Source organism: Chelon labrosus (genome assembly GCF_963514085.1).
Source record: "Chelon labrosus genome assembly, chromosome: 1".
NCBI lineage: Eukaryota > Metazoa > Chordata > Actinopteri > Mugiliformes > Mugilidae > Chelon > Chelon labrosus.
This window is the reverse complement of record NC_140337.1, coordinates 20,663,627-20,688,299: the sequence shown is the minus strand read 5'-3', so window position 1 is coordinate 20,688,299 and position 24,673 is coordinate 20,663,627. Positions and strand designations below refer to the sequence as shown.

Sequence of the window (24,673 nt, the reverse complement as noted above, 5' to 3'; positions counted from 1 at the left end):
TCTTGATATTTCTTAATACTACAATACCAACAAATGTGTATTAAAGGTCCAATAATTGTTAAAAAAGGTCTCCCTTTTTAACAATTAATTTTAAAGCTCACGTGTCTCCGGGCTGTGTAGTTCACGTTTCAGCTCAAAATACAACACGGTTCCTTAATTCTAAGCTGCGCGTATGCGCGTGGTTTTAACCACGGCCTAAACGGGCTGTTTCAGTCTATGTCAGGGGTGTCAAACTTATTTTAGTACAGGGGCCACATAAACCCAGTTTGATGTTAAGGGGGCCGGACCAATAACACAATAGCGTATTTACCTATGAATAACAACAACTCCAAATGTTTTCTTTTGTTTTAGTGCAAAGATGTTCATTATGAAAATGTTTACATTTAATGAACAATTGGATATTTCTTAAGAAAAAGAAATGCAATTTCTGTTTAGTTTAGGTCTCAGTGTTGAGTTATGTCCACAACTCTTACTAAATCTGTGTGAACCCTTGGAATAGCAATTACTTTTATTGGAAAAATTGCAGTTAATGTCTTCAGTGTAATTCGCAAATTCATCTCGCGGGCCAGATTAGACCCTCTGGCTCGCCGGTTTTGGCCCCCGGGCCGTATGTTTGACACATATGGTCTATGTAGTTTTAAAAGTAAACAAGCTGCTGCTACCAAGGTTGTCTCTGTACTGCTTCTGGTTTGACATACGAAGGTGCCAATATAACATTTGCTGTAAAGGAATATAACAGATATGATAAACTTGAATTACATGCTGCGAATATATGTTATGTATGTGATTTACATTTTTGGTTTTGCTGCTGGCTTAATTGCTGTGCTGCATGTTTGTTTGTATTTTTGCTTTTTTGTTCGATACAAGGAAAAGAAATGCCCTTGTGGAAATGAACCAGGAGACTCAGTATGACAGAAGGCTGTGCTTATAACCATATGTCGCCACATGGGGCCGCAAACTCAAATGACCCACTAAGACAAACTCTCTCTTTAGACACTCATATATTCACAAATGTACTTCAAAACCATAAAGAACTGGATTTCACCCAGTCTTTAAAGATTAAACATGACAAACTCTGCGTTTTATAAAAAACAGTGCTTTTATTTATGTAATACTGTGGAAAAATAATTACATACCATTTTTAAAAAATATTGAAGATAATGAAATTAAAAAATGAGAGTTTAATAACGTTCGTTGTACATCTGTTGAACAGTTTTCTCTGCTACGAAGAACAGTACAATAAGATAAACATTGGATTTTCCTAAATTCAAAGACACAATAATACAGGATACAGTCCTACCAGAGGTATAAAAGTACTGTAACAGGATTGTGAGAGAAATGATATGGACGTATACTGAAACACGCACCCACACACTTAGACACAGACATGCACACGCACGCACACGCGCACACACACATACTGTATACACACCGACATGCATACAATAGTCACGCTATAGTCGGGCACTGCGTGTTTACAGTATGCTTCCCATACGCGCGCAGCCATTCACACATCTATACAAACACGCTGTACAAATCGATGTGCGCGCCAATGCCCACACACACTCCCCCACTCTTGAGCTCGCTCTCTCTCTCTCTCTCTCTCTCTCTCACACTCACACGCCCACTCGCTCACACTCATACACTACTACATGTCAATATTGTGGACAAGCCTTCGTTAAACCTCTCCGTACACATTCTCCTCTGGCCGTTTTTTTGTTTTGTTTTTTGTGTGTTTTTTTTTTTTGGCAGACAGACAGACTACGAGGAATGATTCAAAAATGGAAATGTGTGACATGTTCCCCCTATAAGGCCACTCTAAGCCCAACATCTGCGTTTTTATCTCCCTCTGCGCCAGGCTCGTAGTTAAGAGCTCAGAGAGAAAAAAAACAACAAAAAAAAAAAACGCTCCGGCCTACAAAAATATCTGGGAATGACTCAAGGCTCCCCAGCCTGGTTTGTAAAGCAACAGTCGCCAATAGAAGGAGCTTCTACTGCATATACATGGTCTAAGGTGAATAACAACATGAACACTTGGCACTATGTTTCTTTTATACACTGATAACAGCCTTCACCCTGCGTTCCAGGCTCCTCCGTTGGCACAGCTCCTCGCTCCGTCTCAGTGGATTCCCGCTCAGGCAAACGCCCGAGCTCTGCGCGCTCGCGTTCAAACTTTTGGTCCGTACATACACATTAAATGTTTTACATTGACAAAAATAATTCTGTAATGTTTTAAAAAATAGAATACAAAGCTCTAGTGTGCTGTGCAAATAAAAAGAAGACATAACACAGATATATTTCAGGGACGTCTAAGCAATGAATACTGTAGATGCAGTGCAAAATGATGACAACCCCGACCCAGAACCCGACACGCCACCCGCCCCCTCCTCAAACCCTGCCCGACAGACAAGCTGTACAGAAGGGCATTCTGGGATACTATATATGTGCTCTATGAATATGACAACCAGCAAATAAAAACTTAAAAAGGGTGGCCAGAAATGACATCCACTGGTTGAGGTTCCTTCCAGTCCGCGCGTACCATATTTAACAGTTTGCTTTAAGACGTTCTCTCTCATCATTTTACAATGTCTGTCCATAGCGAAAGGCTATGGGCTCCAAAGATCTGCGATCTCGTCCTTGCTCTGGTTCTTGCTTTCTTCCCCAGTCTTGATTGTGACTTGCGCTGTCCGCTCTTTCAGAGCTCAGATATAAACACATCGGGAGTGAGGGAATTCAAAACTGTGTGGAATTTCCCTTCCCTGTCTCAGTATCTCTTCCACTCTCCCTTTTTTTTTTCCCCTCTCCCTCTCGGTGCCTCTGCGTTACTCATACGCTCCCTGTCTCACGGGCATGGTTTTCTGACTTTGTGCATGGGTGTGATGCTTCTTGTGTTCTGTAGTTGTGTTCGTGTCAGCGCGTGAAAGTGTGTGCGTGTAAATTCGTTTTGTTTTTTTTCTGTTTTTTAAGGTGTGACGCTATTTATACGATGCTTTCCTCATGCTCAGCTAAGACTGTGAGGTGGTTTCGCGTCTCCTTTCTCAAACGTGAGTCTGCATCCTCTGTGTGTGTCGGCTGTGGGAGTAGTCAGAGTGTTGGGAGGTGTAGGAGAAACGAGTGGAGCTGCCGTACTTCCCCAGTCCAGTCTCCGATCCGGAGGGAGCGGGGCCCCCCGGGCCGACCCCGACTCCGGGGCTCCCCACCCCGGGCACCACCCCAGATCCCACTCCGGATGCCACTCCAGATCCCACCCCGTACATCTCATAGGATGGGCCGGCCTCCAGAGGGGCCAGGCTGGACGGTGCAAAACCCATGCGGTAGGTCTGGTAGTGCGAGGGGTATCCGTAATTGTCGTAGGCCAGCTGGGAAGTGGAGTCCAGGAGGCTACAGTCCCCGGGGAAGTCGCTGGGCGCGGGGCCGGGGTTAGCCGGAGGCTGCTGGCTCTGGCCGCCGCGGGTGAAGGTGTTGAACTGGGCGTAGCTGATGTGCGACAGTCTGGAGGGCGGTCGGGGGTCGTAGCAGGCTTGCGGGCGGCCAGGGGAGGTCAGAGGGCCGGGGGGGCCCGGGGCTCCGCCGCTGGCCGTGGCTCCCGAGCCACCAGTGCTGCTGCTGATAGACGCCGCGCCCCCTGGTGTTCCTGCAGGGGAGCGGTAGTCGGAGTAGTGCATGGTGGAACGGGAGGCGGGGCGGACTTCGTCGTGGGTGGAGGCTCGGACATTGTAGTAGCCGTTGGTAGGGTCCTGAACAGAGAGAGAAAGAGGTGGAAAAAGACTGAATAAAGGTACATATCATAACTTTTTGGTAGTTTTTGGTAAATATGAAGACTTTAGTAGGTATACATATGCATATACATACAACTGACTGTGCATTATGTGTCCTGTGGTAACACATTACATGCTCCAGCTCTGAGTTTAGGGCACAGCCTTCATTTTTTTGACCAGGTCAAAAATAATTCTGCTTCAGCCCTTGTTGCTTGAAGCTTTCATGGTTTCAAGCAGTTCATGTTTTAGCTCAGGACCAGATCCCTGCCAGCATGCAGGGTTGACCCCAGGCTGCCCGGGTGTAGAAAACATGCCCTCCCTGCTCACTACGCCCCCCCCTTGCTAGCTGCTAAATGCTCTAATAGCGCTTTCTGACGTTATTCTGCCACACACACTGTCTACCCAGACTTTGTTTCACTGCTTTGGTGCTTCAGGCAGCAGGGAGAAGGAAAAAAATAAATAAATAAATAAAAAGTAGTAGTCTGGCTGAGGATGTTGTCGGGGTGATCTAACCACCTCCTGGGGTGGATTCATGTCTATGTTTCTTCAAAGTGATCCAAGGCAGCACTCCAGCTAGAGGGGCGGTTTGTCTGCCCTCACAAAATATTCATGGGGGGAGTGTGGGTTTAGGGAAAAAAAAAAAAAGATTTTGGCAGCTTTAAGCGTGAAAATACATTTATCACCTTAGCCCAGCCCTGCGGTGTCAAAATGTATAAATAATTCATTCCAACAAAGCGGGGCGAGGTGAACTTTTGTGTGTTCTTTTGGAAATTTCTCACCAATTTCAGCATTTCTTTTCTTTCCTGTTCTGTCTTTTAATGAGCGAGAGAGCTGAGTAATCAGAGAAGCAAGCGTCCTCACAGCTTGACTGAGACAAATGAAGGGCAGAAGACCGGCAATTAAAACCAACCGCACCGCAAAAGTTATAAATCCTAAATACCCTGCTCTAACACTCTCACGGATAATGAGCGTATCTCTGCTGAGAAGACAGCGAGCTCCGCATCTCGGCACGACTAACAGATATAAATAACAGTTTCTTGCATCTGCGCGGTCTCACCTTCAGGTCGTACTCCTGGCGGGTGTCCAGGGTGTCGCTGCGGAGGTCGGACTTGAGCTCTATGTCATCTTTAAAGGGCTGATTGGAGGGAGAGAAGGACACAGAGGGGAGAAACTAAACCGTCAAACGACAAAAAAAAAATTTTAAAAAAAGGAGGAGAAAAGGTGCCGTAACACAACAGAAGAGGGAAGGAGGCAACAGAGTATGACGGGAAAAGAGAAAATGGAATTAAAAGTGTTAAAAGAGGAGCGATTAAAGGGTAAATCATAGTTTGTTCTTTTTTAGTAAAAAGGTGCATTGTGGCGTAAGGAGAGGTTACTGAGTTAATCTGAGGATCTTTTTTTTTTTTTTTTTTTCTACAGCTACAGGCTGTGTAAACAGTGTCCAACCCAAACACACACACACACACACACGTCCCGCTGCTGCTCACCGAGTACATGGCCTTGACCATGCGCGAAGCTGTGGACACGCTGCCGGAGTCCTCCTCTAAGCTGTGGGTCTCCTTGTTTATCGTCTCCACCTTGATCTCTGGCTTACCCAGCGTGACCCCGCGCCGACCTGGAAGCAAAACACGGGCAAAACGTTGAATACAGCCGGACACGCGTCCGTCGGTCGGTGTGTTTTTCATGAGCTGAAGACTCAGAGGGAACCTGCATCCATACGGCGGAGAGCAGTGGTGAGCACTTTCTTACATTTTAATATTTTCCCCATTAATCTTATTAAATTATTCCCAAAACATATTCTTTTCATTTCATGGCTTGTCTGAGTCAAAGAAATTTTCCTGGGCCTTCACAATTAAAACTGCAGGCGGCTGAAGCTTGAAACACATTGTAACGACGCTGTTCCTTTAACCAATCGCATTTCAAGTTCGTATTCTTAGGCCTTCTCTGTCTCCTACGGTAGTGTCAGCGTTTTTGCGTCCTCTGATTGGACGGTCTGAGAGCTGCTCCGTTTAAGCCAAGCTTGCGGTTCATCTACATCTGTTGCGAGCTACACAAGCAAATCGTCCCTGTTAACGTTTTGATAGCTATTCTTTGAACGCACGATGGTGGAACGAGGAGAGGCTATTGATTTGGTTGCAGATCTTCTTAGAAAGACATTTTTCACGGCCGACTTTGAAGGAAAAGCTGGACATTGTGAGGAAAGGCCGCCCAACCCTGGAGCTAGCTAGCTAGCTTGACCCAGCCGGGAAAAGGCCGTGTCCGCCACTTTCAGGTCAGCAACTATGAGCGCTACCCTTAGCTGACAGGCTCAGAGAAGAACTCTAATTGTTTCTCAAGTTCTGGTGAGTAAAATGAATTATATTTACATCTTTTATGCATGAGACGAGAAACAACGTCCTGTTTTATTGCGTATCTGTAAGATGTCGATGGTTTCTACAGCAGTGGTGCCATAACGTCGTATTAAGACGTGTTTTGAACAAGGTTGGAGGTCACTGAAGGCCTAGCTGGAAAATGCACGGCCTGCCACTGGTAGAGAGGAAGTTTACGTGGAGCAATGTGGAGGATTTGAATTTAATCATCATAAAAAAATGCTCAGAACCTCACGGAAAACGGATTTGCAGGTTTCTTTATATTGTACGTGAAAGCACATGGAGAGCATGACTCACTGCCTTTGCGCTGCCGGTAGAAGATGAGAACGAGGACCAGCAGAACGATGAACAAAAAGATGATGATGCCCACCGTCCAAGCAACTATTTTCCCCACCGGAACGTTCTCTGTAATGAGAGACAGGGGCAGAGACACAGATAAGAGTGAGAAAAATGGTGAGCTAGTGATCGCTGTGGAATTACAGCTACAGAGACGATGTTAATCCAAATGCCTAAAACCGAAATCAGACGCGTTTCCAACTCACTAGTCTCCTCCAGCGTGATGATCATGGTGCCCGGCCCGAACGAGTTCCAGGCCGTGCAGTTGTAGGTGGACAGGAAGTCGGACTCCATGACGTTGTTGATGGTGAGGGTGGAGAGGACGCCGCCGCCCTCGGCCGACGACTTGCTCTGCTCCACCGTGTACCTCTCCAGCAGCGTCCCCTTTTCCTTCTCCCACACGTTCTCCTTCCACGCCCACACCTGCAGCGCACAGGAGAGGCCGTGTTAGATTAAAGCAGGAGACGAACGCAGACGATTCAGGACATATCAGACAATAAATTTTAATTTTCTGAATCTCTGCTTATCTGTAAAACACAACCAAACATGCATCTTCTTATTTTTCTCATATTTTATTTACTATAAGAGGCCACGTATCAGTAAAACAGAGCTAAAATGAATCCATTCATGAATACTATATGCGGTAAATTACCAAATCACAGCGATGCACTCATGCATAAACACACGTATACATAACATACAGTATGCGATTCAACATTTCCTGCCTGTGTTAAGTGTTTTTTTTTTTTTTTTTCCAGAACTCTTCAGGGAACATAAAAGCATCTGGAATAAAATAAAAAAATGAAACTACTGTATATGTCACACCCGAACACTAAAGTCTATCTTGCTGATTTATGCCTCTGGCAACTAGTCAAGAAGCAGTTTACGTCCATGGCTGTCCAAACACATTTAATATATACGTAATGAAGATTTTAAGGGAGCTAAAGCGGGATTCTGCAGGATTTTATGATGTGACATAAAATACCATCAGCTTATAATTTCATCCTAATTTGTTTAACATGCTGAGTTAAAGTATAAAATAAAATTTCAGGCACACACACACACACACACAAATTGATTAAATCAGTTAGCAACGTGTAGAGAAAACAGGAATTTTTCCCTCCATACAGTAGATAAAACTTCTAAAATAATTTTTATATTAACCCTTTATGGGGCGAGGAACTACATTTGGTAACTTCCACACACATTTCAATTTGCGTCCCGGTGCCTCTCATGTCAAATCAGGGTCAAGCGTGGTCTGTAACGTCCACCTCTGCATGAAGAAGTGTCCTAATGTTGTCTAATGTGATAATGTGTACGCTGACAAGTGCCTGAAACGTAGACTGTATATAAATATGCACAACGCGTCCCCACCTCCGGACGGACGGCGCCATCTTGCGAATTTGGAGTCAACTCTCTCTGGCTCCACAGGGCTGCTTTACAGAGTGGTCGCCATTATGCCACATCCTGTTTCTATCGCGTCAAATAACTAACTAAAGCGAGACTGACACTTGAACGTGCACCAACGTTACATTAACTACCTGAAATGACAGAAACTATCCTTGAAATTTTTTTTTATTTGACGTGTATTTTAGTCCCACCCACTAACATGGAGGGGGTGGAGCTTATATGACCTATACTGCAGCCAGCCACCAGGGGGAGCTCTACTTGCTTCGGCTTCACTTTTGAGGAGCAGTCCCATATTTATGTTCTAATGGTCTAAATCAGAGGTCCTTAACAGGGGGTCGGTGACCCCTAGGGGGTCCGCAGAGGTACTGCAGGGGGGTTGTGAAAATTTTGGTTGATTGGACATTTTTTTTATATTCCCTCCTGCAATTTTTTTCCACGAATTTAAAAGTCTTTAAATGCACATATACATCAATAGGGGGGTCCCCGCTCCATCTCTCTGTCAGCTTGAGGGTCCTTGGTCTGGAAAACGTTGATGACCCCTGGTCTAAATACATGTTTATATTTGTTTACCAATTAAGGACAAGAAACAATATATGGTTAATTCATGAATCTTGACTTAATCCATAAAAATTAAACAGTTTGAAGAATTTCTTCTTATGCCCTACAATAACACTCAAGTATTTCAACGAGTGCCCTATAAAGGCTTAATAATTGCAAAGGGCAACGATGCTATTTTGTTCTAATATTAATCTTATGTGATTACACGTCTTAGATTGTTGGCCAGTCTGACTCAAAGACAAACATCCAAAAGGCTCGACCGGAGTAGAACAAATACGGTACATTTAACACACTCACAAAGTAAACACGTATTGCATGACCTCCCAGCAACAGTTTGTATGTTTCTGCAAACTGAAGAGGTGGACGGGGGACGACTGAGCCTGTGAGAATCTTGCACATTCTCCAGGTCTGAAGCCACTAAAAGCAGCTGTATTATTCAGCACCGGAGCGCTGTATGAAGGTGAGTTAATTATGCATAAGCCCACATGTTCCTATAATCTGCCCACTTATTCCAGAGAAGGAGAATCTCCTGGCTGTGGCGTTTACTGGGACAACTGTTCGTCTCCAGTCTTTTATATTTTATAAATCTCTTTCTGTCGCCGCTTGCATTAGGAGCGCGCACCGCCAGTCAGGACGGATCAGTCACACGGGCAGGGGAGCCGAGGAACTACCAGCCGAGCCGGAGAGAGCATCCAGCATGATTTCTGACGCAGAGCTAAAAGTGGCCCCGGCTTAGTGTTGGTTTGTTTATGCGATGGGACGGAGGAGGAACATTCTGGGAGAGTTTAAGGGTGAGTCACCACTCAAAAAGAAAAGGGGACAGGGGCTAAAAGCTACGCAGGAGAAGGAGCTACTCAGGAAAAGAAAGGTAAAAGTAAAATACAAACTGCTGTCAGACTAAAAGGTACAACCTTGTGCTCTTCTGTGACCGAACCTCTTCCTCCTTTGTCATTTTTCTCGCTTCAATAATAGATACCGCGCTAAAATTTGACAGATGCCGGGCTGAAATTTGAAAGGTTTCTTTTCACTTACTATCTTATCTGGAGGAGGCGTGCTGGCTATGTAGCATTTCACCTCTCCCCTCTCCCCTCTCACGGCATACTGCACTGGATCACTGGAGATGATGGGCGGACCTGCAGGGCAAAAAAAAATAAAAAATGGAGAGAACATGTGAAAAAAACTTCACTTAATGAAGTTTAAATAACTGAGGTTCAGGAACGGGGCCACGCCTCAAACACCCGATTACCCGCACCTGCCTATATAGGCGCATCTAACCTCTCCTTGCCCATTTGACTCGGTTCTCCACCCCAACCCTCTCTGTTCTCTCTTCTTCTTTACAATCTCTGCAGGAACTGGGGGGGTCAAGGGGTCGACGAATCCAGAGATATGTCCCCACCCTGAATCTCTCTCCCCAGGTTCCTACATCCAGACTTCCAAGGATCGCCATCAGTCGCTATTCCATTCTCTTTCCCTTCCCCTTGACCCCTCCGTTCTATCTCCTAACCTTCCCCCTCCTAACCTGGTCAAATTAACTTCTTTGAATATCAAGAGGCGTGGTCTTGTTAGTGAAAAACTGCAAAAAAAAATCAAATTCAAGCTGGTTGATTTTACTCTTTAAAATAAAAAAGATGTTGACATTAAGGGCCTCTTCAAGAGGAATTGTGGGATTTTTGCAAATACTGACAAGCTGACCATTGTGAAAACACAAGATTTTCATCTACAAGCAAGCGATACATTAAATGGCGTGGATGCATTCTGACCGTTGACTGTGAGCGTGACCTCGGTCTCTCCTACTCCGATCCGTGGGACGATGGCCTTGCATACATACTGACCGGCATCCGCCTGGCTCACCGACTTCAGATACAGCTCGTTGCTGTTGCTCAGAACCTGTGGGGGAGTAAAAAAAGAAGGTCGATAAAGCAGCAGGATAGGTATCAACATGTTGCGCGTATAACCCCAAGAGAGGCGAACACGCCTATGATCCCATAGTAATCTAAAAAAAACTTGCACGTATTATTCGAGCCATTACTTGCCCCACTCCACTTTTAACCCAATCGCAAAGGCTTTGTAGTTGCCTGGCAACCACATCCATCAGAAAATTAGCTGCGGCGTGACAATTATGGCTAAATGTGTAACCACCTAGCGCGAGAGAGAGAGAGAGAGAGAGAGAGAGAGCGAGACAAGTAGAGAAATACCTGAACTAGAGTGATTATACAGACGTGGGAGTTGGCCAAAGGCAGATGTGTCGCTGTTTTGTGTTTAGTTCTGGTTTCTCCTCCGCTATAAACTGTAGCTTAAGGAGAGCGCCAACCAAAGAACTGCCACTCGCCAACCACAGCGGTGAAGGGAAAAAATACGTTAATGTCGGTAACAGAATAGAACGTCCTCATGGCCTGACGGCTAGAGGTTCAACATTTTGGAAAAACATAAGGCCCGTGGCAGGAATTACAAAGAAGATCAAAAAATGCGCTTTTTCAGTGAAGGTAACTGCTGTTCTTGGTTTGTCCACTGTGTTAGCAAGAGCAGTGGACAGAACACAACACCCAGAACTGAAAAGGAGACAGCAATGGGCCAGCAATGCACTTATTTTCTTAACCCTTTACTCTGATTAGTCCATTAGCCGACTAGTCGACTTCACTGCTGTGCCTTGTCGCTTTAAGCAGGAAGTCGACTAGTCGCTGATCATGTGACAATAACAACATGGACGCCTCCAAGAAGACAGGTGAGGATCCCAGTGGGTCATTGCAGCAAACTAGCAGCGCTTCGTCAAGTGTGTGGAAATACTTCACTACAGATGAAGCTCATTCTACTGTGACATGCAAGAATATGTGAGTCAGTCCTCAAATACAACAAATGTACGACTGTAATGCAAACTCATCTGAAAAGACATCTGCCAGCGTCCTCCAGTAACAGAGGGAAGGAGGCTGCACATCAACTATTTGTTGGTGAATTTCATTGCCTAAAGTTATTAGACCTTTAGCTGCTATCATTGCTAACAACACGCTGTGAAATACTATTAAACACTATTGACGGTGCCCATTTATATAGATTAAACATATCTGCGGCGTGTAGTATTGATAAGCTCATGTGTTTATGTTCAGTTCTGTTGTGTTCTATTAGTTGACATTGTTGCTGTGGTTGTAGAGCATGTTTGTTTTTTTTTCATTTTTTTGCTGAGCCGCATATCAAGCATCAGACTGGCGGCGTTTATGGTCTTGGCGTGGGCTACGGCACCGACAATAGTTTGTGTTCAAGCTTCAATAAACTTGCGGAAAAGCCTCCATAGCTTCTTTTGTGTGAAACGTTAAGAACATACATTTCATTGTTGCAAAGCATTACTTTCTATTGTGTTGACGTCGTCAACCAGTCGACTCGACTTTCACCACATATTAGTCAACTTTAAAAAATCCGAAGTCGTTCCAACCCCTATGGAGCACTCAATGAAATACTTGGAAACTCAAAATTTCAACGCTAGAGTGTTATTGTAGGGCACAAGAAGACTTTTTTACTTTTAGTGAAATTTTCAAAATTTTTAATTTTCATGGAGAATATCAAGATGAACTAGATGATCGCAAATTATCATAAAGGGATCCATGTCGTGGCAAAGTCGTCCCCAAGTGGGACGCAGAGGTATAAGTCACCAGTAGCGCCCCCTATAGATCGTATTGCACGAAACTTGGTGGGCTTGTAAGGAGTCATCCACAGATTATTATTGTCAAATTTCAAGCAGTTTACTGTGGTGGTTTGTGAGATATAAGCATGTAGTTGTTGTTGTGCCCCCTACAGGCCGAATTTCACGAAATTTATTACAGCGCCACCCAGCTGCAGCCATGTGTATTGACACCTTGGCAAAGTGACATGCTACGACTTCTACCAAGTTACCAGGTTTGATGCCTTTCGCCCTTGTTGTTTGTCTTGGGCAGACACTTCAGCTACGCAGAATAAGATTAATCATAAGAAGAAGAAAAATTGCAACAAAATCATTAGGGATCCTGCAACTTCGTTTTCATGGACCCCTAATGAATTTAGCATATATGGTTCCTTGCCCCATAAATGGTTATACAAGGATATTTCATTAAATACAAACATTTCCAAAATGCACTTGTTCTTCTTTGCACCAAAACAAAGGGAAACATTTGGAATTGTCAATATTTATAGTGTATTATAGTTTATTTATAAACTATAATATAGTTTATTTATAGTTTATTTAAGAGCCTTTGCTATGGGGATACCACAAGGTTCCATCCTAGGGCCGGTGTTGTTCAGTACCTACATCAATGATCTTCCATCTGTCTGCGATGGTGTGGAAATCTTTGTGTATGCTGACGACACGGTCCTTTGTGTACATGAAAAGCACTTCTCCACACATTTATGTGGATGGAAAGGAACTGCAAAATGTTAATGAGTTCAAATAATACTTGTGTGTGTATACCTTCTATCCTACCTGCCCTGGGACTGCAGATGGAAATTAGCAATTTGCTAAATCTGGTACAGTGTATCTTCTCCTCTGTGATTAATGCATTTTGTACATGGTCCCTGTAAGAAATAAACTAAACTAATTATGCTGCTGTGTTACTGTATGTGGCCCCCGAACTAATAAATGAGCTTGACACCTCTGATCTAGGTGAACGGCAAAGATAATGCTCTCCAGTGACGGGATGCTTTTCTAAACACGAAAGAAGAATGACCTGTAAAAAGAAGAGAGGGGAAGGAAATGCTTAGTTTCTTACCATATTTGATCCCTTCTTGAACCATGTGAGCGTGAGCGGAGGGTTTCCCGCCCATTTGCAGTTGAGGGTGACATCCGAGTCCACGTCCACTGTCTTTGGCTGCGGCTCCACCGACAGGATCGGACCGACTGGAGACAGAGAGATAGAGATAGAGATGTACTTTGTCGTGGTTGCGTAATGGAGAGAAGCTACTCCGAGAAAACACAACAGCGGCGCGTTTCACTCCCGACTTTAGCGAGTGAAGCGGGCCACAGGCGACTGAACGAGGTGAGGCGAGCGCCGCGTGACTCACAGTGAACGTCGACCAGGATGCTGACGTTAGTCTTTCCCACTGCGTTGAACACCAGACAGGAGACGGGCTCGGTGAAGAAGGAGTGGTCGGCCTTGGTGGTGAACACGCTCTCCCTGGCGCCCTGCAGCACCACGCCGCCCTTTGCCCACCTATGCACAGGGAAAAAAAAAAAACACATTTATATTAAAAATGAGGAACATATGTGACCTAAAAGGAAAACTAATGTGAAAATGAGAATGGAAGCAGACCTGTAGCCCATAATCGGAGGGTTGGCATGAGCCTGGCAGGTAAAGGTGACCCTGTCCCCTTCTAGGACAGAGCGAGGCTCAATGGACAAGGTCACTGTCGGTGGATCTGGAAGAGAGAGACTCGCATAACAACACGTCCGACGCTGCAATCCGGAGGATGCAAAATGGCTGCCGTGCATTACTTTAACAAGGGCTGTAAACGTTTATCTGGCGGCGCACGTTTAATACGGCGCTTCCGTTTTATTCTGGCGTCTGCACTGACTTGTGTAATCAAGCATCACTTACGGTGCACGTTGAGGGTGACGGTTGTGCTTTTGCCGGTGGGAACGGCCAGGTTGGTGGCCACACAGCTGTAGTTCCTCCCAGTGTCGGTGTCAACAGGCTGGATGGGTAGATAGCTACGTGTGGTCACTCTCTTCCTGTCTGGAAGCACCTCCTGGTGAGGGAGGAAGACGCGGCAATATTAAAACTGTGAACGCCGTTTAATGTGTGTGTCGGCGTGCACGCGTGTGTGTGTGTTTCTTACAGTGGTGCTGGCAGCCCCCTCCACAGGCAGACCGTCTTTAAGCCACTCGATCATAGATGGCGGTTTGGCCCCTCGGGACACGCAGCTCAGGTTGTAGGATTCCCCCGCGTTCAGCAACACCTCCGGACCCCCATCGATCACCGGGTCGTCTGGGGGGACTGAGGCGGAAGAGAGAGAAAGGTTGGCGTGGTTGGCCTCACGTACTTTTTTCCTTAGAGATGCGCACAAACACACACACACACATGTGCACGTAAAAACCTACTGAGCACGGTGAGTTTGGCCCTCCTGGATCTCAGGGCGGCGTCAGGGGCCTGGCACTCGTACAAGGAGTCGTCGGACAGATCCGCTGATAGGATCTCCAGGTTGTACTGGCCCAGCTCCTGGACCCGAAGCACACGGTACCTGGGCCAGGCTGGGACACACACACACAGACATATACAAAGGTTAAATGTCATTCCTCCTAAATATTTAAAACCATCAGATACTAAACTTACACAAAGCTCTAGGGCCTCGGTGACACCGTGCAGTTTGTGCAGATTAGAAAACATGAAATCTGTGTCATACACGAGGCAAAACTCTGACCGCTTTAGCTTCAGCCTAAAGGACACCAGAGGGACGGCGCGGCCACATGACGTGACCGATGTGCACAAAACCGAACGCTCGACCGACCCACACACATTCACACAGTTAAACGATGCACACACACACGCGACACACACTCTCTCCAATCCTTCCCTTCCCCCATCCACCTCACGGCCCAGCTGTGTCACTGCTGTACATTCTCGCCATTAGGTGGCGTCCACGCTCTCTTTTACCAGCAGGGGGGAGAAAAAAAAAAAGATGAATGCATTATGACAGCAACGTTTTAGAGGACTCAAATCGACTCCGGTCCGTGGCGCAGAATCCACGTTTGCTGCCCAGAGCTAGATCACATGTGAAATTCTCGGGCCTCCGCTGCCGCCACCGCCGCCGTCTACATGTGCAGCCTCCCGAACTGAGCCCCGCCGCTCGCCTAACCTTGCGTGTCCTTGCCGGCGCACGCGTCCGTCCATGCGTGTGTGTGTGTCTTGCATATACGTGCATCTGCATGCGAAATGTCGAGGGCGAGAAAGCGTATGAAAAGCCCAGAGAAGCAGGATGGGTGGTGGTGTCACGGGGAGGAGAGGAGGAGGAGGAGGAGGAGGTGGGGGTTGTTGCTGCTGCTGCACAGGGACACAATCAACACACACTGAGTGTATGTGTGCATGAAGTGGCAAATGTTCGTGTTTTTCTTTAAGCGTGAAGCACTACAGCGGAGCATTACAGTAATAGTAAGATTAAATGAAAGCAAGGAGGAGACAGAAAGAGGAAGAAAAAAAAAAATGGAGAAGGGGCCCGACAAGGACAGTCGAGAGGAGAGAAAGGAGGAGGGAGTGCGCGGACTAAGAGCGTGTCAGGCGATGAAGCTAATGAGAGGCAAGGCAGACAAGTTAAAAGAAGAATACGAGAGAGGGCTCAGTACAGCAGAGGCAGCCGAGAGAACGGGAACAGGAAAAGGGAAGGAGCGAAGGGATCGAGGAGGTCACAAAGGAATAGCGCGACAGATAGAGGAGAGCAGAGCGGATCGGTGAAATGTAAGAAACAGAAAGGACGTGAATGGGAAATAACAACAGCTACGAGGCAACAGCGTGTGACAAGTGATGCGGTCTCTTAAAAATATGCCCCCTTGTTTTGACCAGTAATTGCACAGCCCCGGGAATTCGACCCCTCCGGGCTAATCGGCGCAATTCCGAACGAGTGGCGAGGCGCATCTTTCTCTCCCAAGTTTCGTCAAAGTCAGAAAGAATCAAACCGGGTAGGGGCGAGAGAGAGAAACAACGCAGAACGAGGCCTGTGTGTATATTAGCTGAACGAAACCATCAGAGCCACCCACCCCCGCTCGCACGGCAGATGTGATGATGTGATGCTCCTCAGCCAAAAATGAAGGGTGTCTGCAAAATTGGCCCGAGGGCGCCTGGAAATTCCCATCAAACATCAGAGCGGCGAGCGAGGGAGGCGGGCGACTTTAGCGTCAACGCAAATACGCGCGCTCCCCTTTTTGTCACAACAGGAGGTGACGCTACGTTCTTTAACATGACAGCAGCCGCTTTTATCTCCGGGTAAACGCGCAACGCTTTGCTCACTCAATCTAGACGCGACTAAAAAAAAACGTCCAGCAGCAGCGGATGAGCACAATTTGTCAGCGTACGTTAAGACACCGCAGTTTGAAGGCTTTTAAATGAAATATATGAAATAAAATCTGCCGTGCAAATTATAGTTTTGTGGTTTTAGGAAAGGACAAATAGATGATTAATCAATTAGCTGAAATGTGAGAATGTGGCGCTCTATTACTGCCGTATTTCAGTCATAGCGACTCATTAATTATTCCAAAAATTAAAAATAATCAGCAGAATTATTAGTTGCGGTAACTAAATGTTAGAAAGCTGAACTGAAAAAACCTTCCAGGAGTAAGATGCAGGAGCGAGGAGACATTCTCACGTCTTGGTGGTTTAAGTCTGTGGTTGCTGACTTGACTTTGAACTGGCTGTTATTTATTCATGGCAATTAATTATACAAAAGTGGAAATCAGTATTTTAACATTCCAGCCATAGGCTTAGTCCTTTTTTTTTTTTTTTTTTTATTTCAGCAGGTCTGCTTTGGCTGGCATTCAGAAATATAATAAGCACGTGTTAGGATTGGCTGGAGGCAAGTCCTGTGAAGTCAATCGCTGGTAGACTAGTGGTTATTATTGATAATAAATACAATGATGATGTTAGCATTTAGCTAAAAGGCTATGTTAGAAGTTTGGTTTCACTTCTTCCACCCTCTTTCAACATGCTGCTTGCAGATGTAGGAGTACCATATCCCCTAGGGCAAGACTTACTAGTCTAATAGGCGGTTTAGGCTTCTGAGTTAAGTTGGCGCAGAAGCTACGGCGACAGCGCAGACCCCTACCCTAGCGCCGTCAAGTGGATTTTATACCTCTTTGGGTAACTTACGCACGTAGCCTACGCCGGTGCGAGCCATTTATACCTGTGCGCTCGTCAGTCTGGCTCGCTCTGTAAAAACGCCAACCAAACGCCAGTCGGGTTCGTTTTTGTTTCCACTTCCTGCTTCGCTTTCAACTACGGCAACTGGAACTCTCGGCGAAATTTCACCGAAAACGAGTCGTACAAACGTCTGTATCTACGAATCTCCTCCGTTAACCTCAGTTGACCTTAACGAGTGCGGAGATGGAGAAGCAGCCGGAAATACTAAAGCGCAAGCACGCTACTACCAAGCGGACCAATCACAGCTCTTGTGCTCTGCGTCGCCGTGGCGCGTAGGTAGATTTCTGGGGAGGTGAACGTCAGCTACGCCGCTAGGGTCTACAAAGTCTCTGCGTAGGTGTCTGCGTTGTCGCCGTAGCCTCTGCATCAACTATACGCAGGAGTATAAACCGCCTATAACTGACGTGCACCTCCCCAGAAATGTAACTACGCGCCAGTGGAACACATCGAGGAAAGGTAAACTGAGGAGGTTCGGACATACAAACATTTGAAGGACTCGTCTTCAGCGAAACTTCAGCGAAAGTTGCTGTCGCCATTGTTGAAAGTGAACCAGGAAGTAGAAACAAAAATTAACCCGACAAGCCAAAAAAGACATGGCGCCGACTAGTGTTTGGGTGGCGTTGTTACAGAGCGAGCCAGACTGATGAGCGCACAAGTATAAATGGCTCACACCGTCTATGTCCCGCCTAAATGAACCTAAGGCAGTAACTGTGATGTCATTGTCTTGCGTGCTATTACAGTAAACTTTACAAAAGTGCAGCACCTCCACCTATTTCCATTTTTGAGCTTGGTGCTGCAATACGGAACAGCTCTGACCCAACCCACTGAAAAGGCTGTGGATGCCATCAAAAACAGTGTGGTACACGGGTAAATGGTCAGCCATTTTAGCAATTGTAGGGTAAGAAGAGCCAGAAAAAACTCAAGACATTCAGAAAAATTCAGCTCCTATAGGTTTGAAGATGCAGCAAAAAAAAATATCGCTGCCTTTCAGCAGCTCCAGTCAGAAGGAATCAGAGTCATCTTGGCCAACGCCGTGAAAGAAGCCTGAGGAAGGTGTATAATGTCTCACCCCGGAGGTCCTCTCCGATGCCCAGAGCCAGACCATCTTTGGTCCACTGAACAATGCCAGAGTAGTTGAAGACAACACAGGACAGGATCACCCTCTGGCCCCGCACCACCGACTGGTCTGCCGGCTCCTGAGAGAATCTCGCTGTCCACGCTGGCGGTAGAAAAGGGGGAAAGAAAAGAGAGGGAGAAGTTAGGGACTTTCTCATTTCCACTGTGTGAACACTAGCGGGCAGGCCCGCCAAAAACAACCACAGCATGCTATCGCGTCGGCCCGCGTCTTTAATGGTTAATTGTTTAAAAACTGCATTCCCCCAGCGGCGATGGAATGCCGTAATTACCACCTCTGATCACACGGCGGCTTGCGGCCATTAACCCGAGAGCCGCAGAGGGGCGAGGAGCGGCGTGGAAAGACCGAGGTGTCGGAGACGGAGGGGGGGAAATCAGACGAGAGTTGGAGGAAGAGGAAAGGCAAAGAATGAAGCGGTGGAGGTGGTTAATGCTGACTCAGGAGAGGAGAGGAGATCAAACAGACAACTTTCAGCCATAGGGTGTCTCGCAACTCTTTCCTTCTGGCCCCTGACTTTCATTTTTACGGAAAAAAAATAAAAAAATAAAAAATGTCCGGCCCTCTCCCTCCCCGTCTCTTTCCTTTTTCTCCCCTCTTCATTCCTCCCTATGAGTCATCTCCCAGGCTTCCACTCCACAACCAAAAACTACAGTGGCTGTCATTGTCTGCTCTCTCCCTCCAGTCTCTAGTCCACCACCACCACAGCCGACGTAGCCAGCGCCGCGCTGGCCCTCCGACCATCTAATATGGGTGGAGGGTGGGGGACAAGTAAAAGATAAAGCCCCTCTGCTGCTGCTCCACGCTGGGCGATGACAACTTGTAATTAGCTGTCCCTTGAAGACATGACACTCGTACAATAGATGAGAAGCAATCACTGTGGAGGATTTACTTTAAATTTCTTTCCACCCCCCCTCCCCGTTCCAATCCACACTTGTTATTTCGAAGAATCTCGTACAGTAGATCATTAACCCACTGCTGCATCGTACACCCCTCCTCCTCCTCCTCTGCCACTGCCTCTCTCCTTCTGTTCTCCCTCCATAATGTTCTATGTCCTTTACCCAAATTGCTTTGCTTCCCTCTCTTGCTTCCTTTCGGGGCCCATATGTATGCGCCCCCGCTCGCCTCCTTCACTTTGTACGTCCATGACGCTGTCTATGAAATGTCCTTTCGCCCTGCGCTGATTTTCCTTCCCCTTTTTCCACACTAAGTACACGTCAGTTTCTTTCTATATACATATATAATGCTGCGTGTGTCCTTTTACCCATAATGCTTTCTATTTCTGTGTTCCTCCTCCTTGCTGGTTGGAAGGGGGTTAGAGGCGCACTGTCACAACTCATTTATCACATTAAATATCAGCCCTCCAGCACTTTCTCCCTCCCTCTCCTCCTCGTTCCCCCATTCACCCGTCTATCTCTCCCCTCACTTCCTCTTCTTCACCTCCTACCATTTACCATCTCTCCTTCTCACTTGTCCTCTCCACTTCTTCTTTTTTTTTTGTCACTTGCTTCACCCTTCTGTTTGCCTTACGCACTCTCATTCCCTCACACATTCTCCCTTCAGAGCCCTCCAGCGCTTTTTCCAAAGGTTCCCATCTCTCACTTTTTTTTATTTTTTTATTTTAACAACTGCCATATGCCTTTGCACCCCACCTCTCGCCTCCCCCGTCATGACCCTCGGCCCCCCATCCCTCGCATTTCCCCTCCCTTTTCACGTACAAAGACACGAGCTCTACCCCCGGTCGTGTCATATTCGCAGAGGTACAATATGCCCGATAACACAATAGAACCCAGCCATGCACAAAAAAAAGATCTCCGTACCAATCACAACAATGGCTTCTGACAGTGCAGCGCATTAATATTCTGAAGATAAAGGAGGATGTGCGAGGATGCACGGTGAAGACTGGAATCGGATGCAGATGGAGCTTTGCAGCGTGCATACCTAGAATAATTCAGAGCTGAGGCAAACGAAAAAAGAAAAATTGTATAAGTCCCTAATATGCTCCCTGAGGAACGCCCAAATTAAACAGATTTATGAATTAAGATCAAGAAAGTAAACAGCATAAGGCACTGTGGAAAATCTGGGACGTAAAATCATTTCGAATAAGTCACAATGTGAAAAGGAATTGCAAAAATGCATGTTTCCACTAGCTCCCAACCACATCAGTTCAAAGTTATATGATTCATCTAATGGCTGCTCAGTGCAAGCTTGACTGTTCCCATTTCTCTCTGAAGTAAATATATTTCTTGTAATTGGATCTTCGTAAATTTGTCTTCTTTAAAAAAAAAGAAAAAAGGACATTCAGCCTCTCAGGCTTTCTGCATTTTCTGACAATTTTGCTGTTTTGGTGATTTCACACGAGATATTCTTTGTGCTAATTTGAAATGAGCTACCTCCATGCACTCAGCTGCAAGTCCTATATTCACTTTCCTCTTAGCTCTCTGGTTAGTTTCCACTAACTTCTTAGCTGCTAAATCCTTCAGAAAGTTCAGTAGCTAGCTGCTAACTCTGCTCATCTACTGTTTGTTACAGGCCAATGTATAACTGCCAACTGTTTTCAGCAGTCAAGCATAGACCTTACACAGAAGACGGATGGGGAACTTACATCAGCCCCTTAACTTAACATATCTGAACGAGAGGGAGGAGAAGGGGGTGGAGAAAGGGGAGGATCAAACACCAAACATGTCAATCAACCCCGACCTCTGACATGCATCAATTTACGTCCTTATATCTGCTTAATTAGAGAAATCTTATAAAAAATAAAAAAAAACACCAGCAGCATACTAACTAGATCAGGGGTGTCAAACTTATTTTAGTACAGGGGCCACATAAACCCAGTTTGATGTCAAGGGGGCCGGATCAATAACACAATAGCGTATTTACCTATGAATAACGACAACTCCAAATGTTTTCCTTTGTTTTAGTGCAAAGATGTTCATTATGAAAATGTTTACATTTAATGAACAACTGGATATTTCTTAAGAAAAATAAATCTCTGTTTAGTTCTAGGTCTCAGTGTTGTGTTATGTCCACAACTCTTACTAAATCTGTGTGAACCCTTGGAATAGCAATTACTTTTATTGGCAAAATTGCAGTTAATGTCTTCAGTGTAATTTTTTGCAATTCGCAAATTCATCTCGCGGGCCAGATTAGGCCCTCTGGCGGGCTGGTTTTGGCCCCCGGGCCGTATGTTTGACACATATGAACTAGATGAAGTGAATCTGTAGATTTAACGCATTTTTTTTCTTTTTACACCCAGGCCTAGTGGCCATCAGTGGTATTGCACGTTAAACTACTTCTGCTACGTGGCTACATCCACGTTTCATTCACAGTTTATGGCTGAAACACATTCAGATGCTCCATAAATCAGAGTCGGGTGATAATTCTCCGTGGGACCGTCATTACGAGCAACCCCTTTCACCTCCAGTGTAAATATAGAAATATCGACCGTAGCCAAATAAATCAAGGGTTTTGCTCACGTGCTAATCTTGCCGAGATCTGTTGAGAATCCTTACGTGAAGGCACAGTATGTACATGATAATGAGAATATGAGAATAATGCACGGGTAATTAAGATAGAGAACGTGCAAATAACACGATGTAATAAACTGCCATAATTAACAAAATGTAATTGTGCTACTTTCAGCTTTAATTTCTCTGAATGCAACCTAAATTCATAGACATGGAAGTGGCGTGAAGCTAATGACAGTCATGTACAGTGTGGATTTCTACAATCTTAAAAAGCATGAAAAGGCTTTTTAGTTTTCCAGATATACACGGTGTAAAGAGAGTTTAGCTGGGTTTAAACTACCCCGCAACCTCGACAGTAGCCTGAGGGCAAGCAAATCCTTTACTCCACCGCCTCGGATATGCTAGCTGGAGGTATTCCCTCAACTGCCTCAGTAAACCACAAACATAATCCTAAACCGAGCGCTCCGGAGCGGAGGCTCCACAATCTGCAGAGAAAACACCCATGCAAAGGCTGAGCACCGAAAACACTGACTCATTTGAACATGTGCTCCTCGCCTTCTGATTTCCATATTACCCGGTTAACACTTGTCAACACGAGTGTATGCGCTTGTGTTTAAAGAAGGAGATCCACACACACACACACACAGGGAGTAGTCGCGGCGAATGTAAGGCAAGAGACTGTATGCAAAGGAAGCTTGTGTTCCTCCCGTTATGTGGGTTATGCTGCAGTGACAAATTTAGAGTGTGTCCTGATTTCTTTGAGTCACTGATCCCCAAGATACCACCGGGAGACTCCGAGCACCCTGTCCACACAAAGACGACGGCTGTGGCCATGACCGCACGCACGTGGACATGCACACACACAAAAAAAAAAAAAAAAACAGGCAGCATGGATGACCTAACCTTCACCACATGGGCTAACCATTTCCTGTCAACACGCACACAAACACAACCACTCCAAACCCCAAACATATAATAGACACGGAGAGGCGGTTTCCTGAACATGGATGCCGCCACAACCGGGAGTAAACCATCAAGTCGAGGAGGAGCATCTTCATCTCCATCTCCATCGGGGGAACGGCTCTCAGTTTGGTCTGGGATTAAGCACGGGCCCTAGTCAAAGTTTGGAGAGGGATTAGGATTAATCTGGGGCCGAGGACGACAGCCCCGGCGGACATCGAGACACCAACCTCTGTTCTGTCAAAGCAGACACAAAGCCAAAGGCGAGCACACACTGCCGCCTCGCCGGGTGACTCACCAAAAAAGCCCGGGCCGCGCCGCCGCCTGCCCCATGGTGTGAACTACCACAGCAGTTTAGCCCGGGAGCACCTCTGGCACCACGCGACGCCGCTTTAATAGCAAAGTAATGAGCCATCAATTTGTTGCTGAAAATTAAGAAGGGGAGTACGCGTGCCAGCATGTTCGGGGCTATTTATAGCGGCTCGCACTTCTTATATGCAGACTCTGTTTTCAAGGTAGTCAATGTCAAAGCCTTTTGCCTCGCTGCGTCGCCGTACGGGACAGGAGACGACGGCGACGGCGGCGGCGGCGGCTGCGTGCAGCGCAGACAGTTCTGGGAAAAAGGTTCACCAGCGGCATTTAGTCTCATTGAATCGGCGGCTATTAAATAAAATGCCATTTTGTATGGATTGTTATGCATCGATCTAATTATCTTTGTGTCTGGACCCCTCCCCGTACCCACCCTCTCCTCCTGTACCCCGCCAACAAAGTCCCCCTGCCTTCCTCTCCTCTCCTCTCCTCTCCTCTCCTCTCTCTCCTCTCTCCTCTCCAGCCAATCCAACCGCTTTGGCTGGATCACAGACTTGCGTCACCATAGCAACAGCTGACGTGTAAAGTAACTGCCCAAAAAAAGTTTTCTGTACGAGCGTGTCTGCGAGCATGTGCATCTGTGCGTCTGATGAAACCCTCCCTTGCGCTTGGTACACCCATTTTTCAGAAAGAGAAACAAAAAAAATAAATAAAAACATCTCTCAATGACCTCATCCCTCCTCCACCTATCCAATTAATAGTCGGACGGACGCTCCGGCCCGCCGTTACTCCACCGCCTCCTCCCGCTCTCCTCGCCGTTAGTCAATCTGCTCCAAATTGATTCTGTTATCTGTCTAATTCCATATCGGCGCCGCCGCATGTGGCCGGCGCGTGTCTGCGCTACGAGAGGGGCTGCCTGACGACGAGACGCAGGGATGAGGAGAACAAAGAGACGGCAAGGTCCACGCTCGCAGAGCTGCGAAGTGTGATGGAGGATGACATCATTGTTTCGGGACAAAGTTGCAGCCGTAAAAGTCATGCGGCACTGACTCACCCCCCCCTCCACCCCTCCTCCTCCTCCATCGCTGTTTGCTGTATATGACATATGTGCCGCCGTCGGTCCATCAGTCAGAGCACGGATCAATCTCCCCGTCACGTGCAAACACGACAACAAAAACTTGTAAACACTGATGAAGCTGCTCGTCTTAGTCCCCGACAAAGTTGTGAGATATGAGGTTTTAACGCCACGCAGCACCCTGCGATGTAAACGTATGCAAACGCCACGCGTGCATGCGGCCTGCGTGCATATTCATGCAGCAAATACTGGATGGACAATACATGTATAGCTGCAACTGACAATTATTTTGCCTTTCAGCTCCATTAACTTGATAACATGTCAGAAAGCAGTGGGACAAATCCCATCACACTCCGTTCACCGAGCCCATGGCGACACCTTCACATCGCTTGTTTTGCTCGGCTACGACTCGAAACCCGAAGACGCTTAGTT

The 24,673-nt window shown here is 46.4% G+C and overlaps 1 protein-coding gene across 1 annotated transcript in view; it reads right to left on the bottom strand.

The window, feature by feature from the left end:
• Positions 1 to 1,012: 1,012 nt before the first annotated feature.
• The window catches only part of kirrel1a (kirre like nephrin family adhesion molecule 1a), a 33,447-nt gene continuing 9,786 nt past the window's right edge, over positions 1,013 to 24,673 (bottom strand). Inside the window, exons 2-15 of the mRNA XM_084545683.1 lie at positions 18,365 to 18,514; positions 14,490 to 14,639; positions 14,228 to 14,385; positions 13,987 to 14,137; positions 13,702 to 13,807; positions 13,454 to 13,602; positions 13,162 to 13,289; positions 10,192 to 10,318; positions 9,464 to 9,564; positions 6,670 to 6,886; positions 6,425 to 6,532; positions 5,246 to 5,373; positions 4,816 to 4,893; positions 1,013 to 3,737 (exon numbers count right to left, since the gene is read on the bottom strand). Coding sequence (XP_084401809.1) covers positions 3,039 to 3,737; positions 4,816 to 4,893; positions 5,246 to 5,373; positions 6,425 to 6,532; positions 6,670 to 6,886; positions 9,464 to 9,564; positions 10,192 to 10,318; positions 13,162 to 13,289; positions 13,454 to 13,602; positions 13,702 to 13,807; positions 13,987 to 14,137; positions 14,228 to 14,385; positions 14,490 to 14,639; positions 18,365 to 18,514 — 2,450 coding nt within the window. The 3' untranslated portion in view covers positions 1,013 to 3,038. The remainder of the gene's footprint in view (positions 3,738 to 4,815; positions 4,894 to 5,245; positions 5,374 to 6,424; positions 6,533 to 6,669; positions 6,887 to 9,463; positions 9,565 to 10,191; positions 10,319 to 13,161; positions 13,290 to 13,453; positions 13,603 to 13,701; positions 13,808 to 13,986; positions 14,138 to 14,227; positions 14,386 to 14,489; positions 14,640 to 18,364; positions 18,515 to 24,673) is intronic.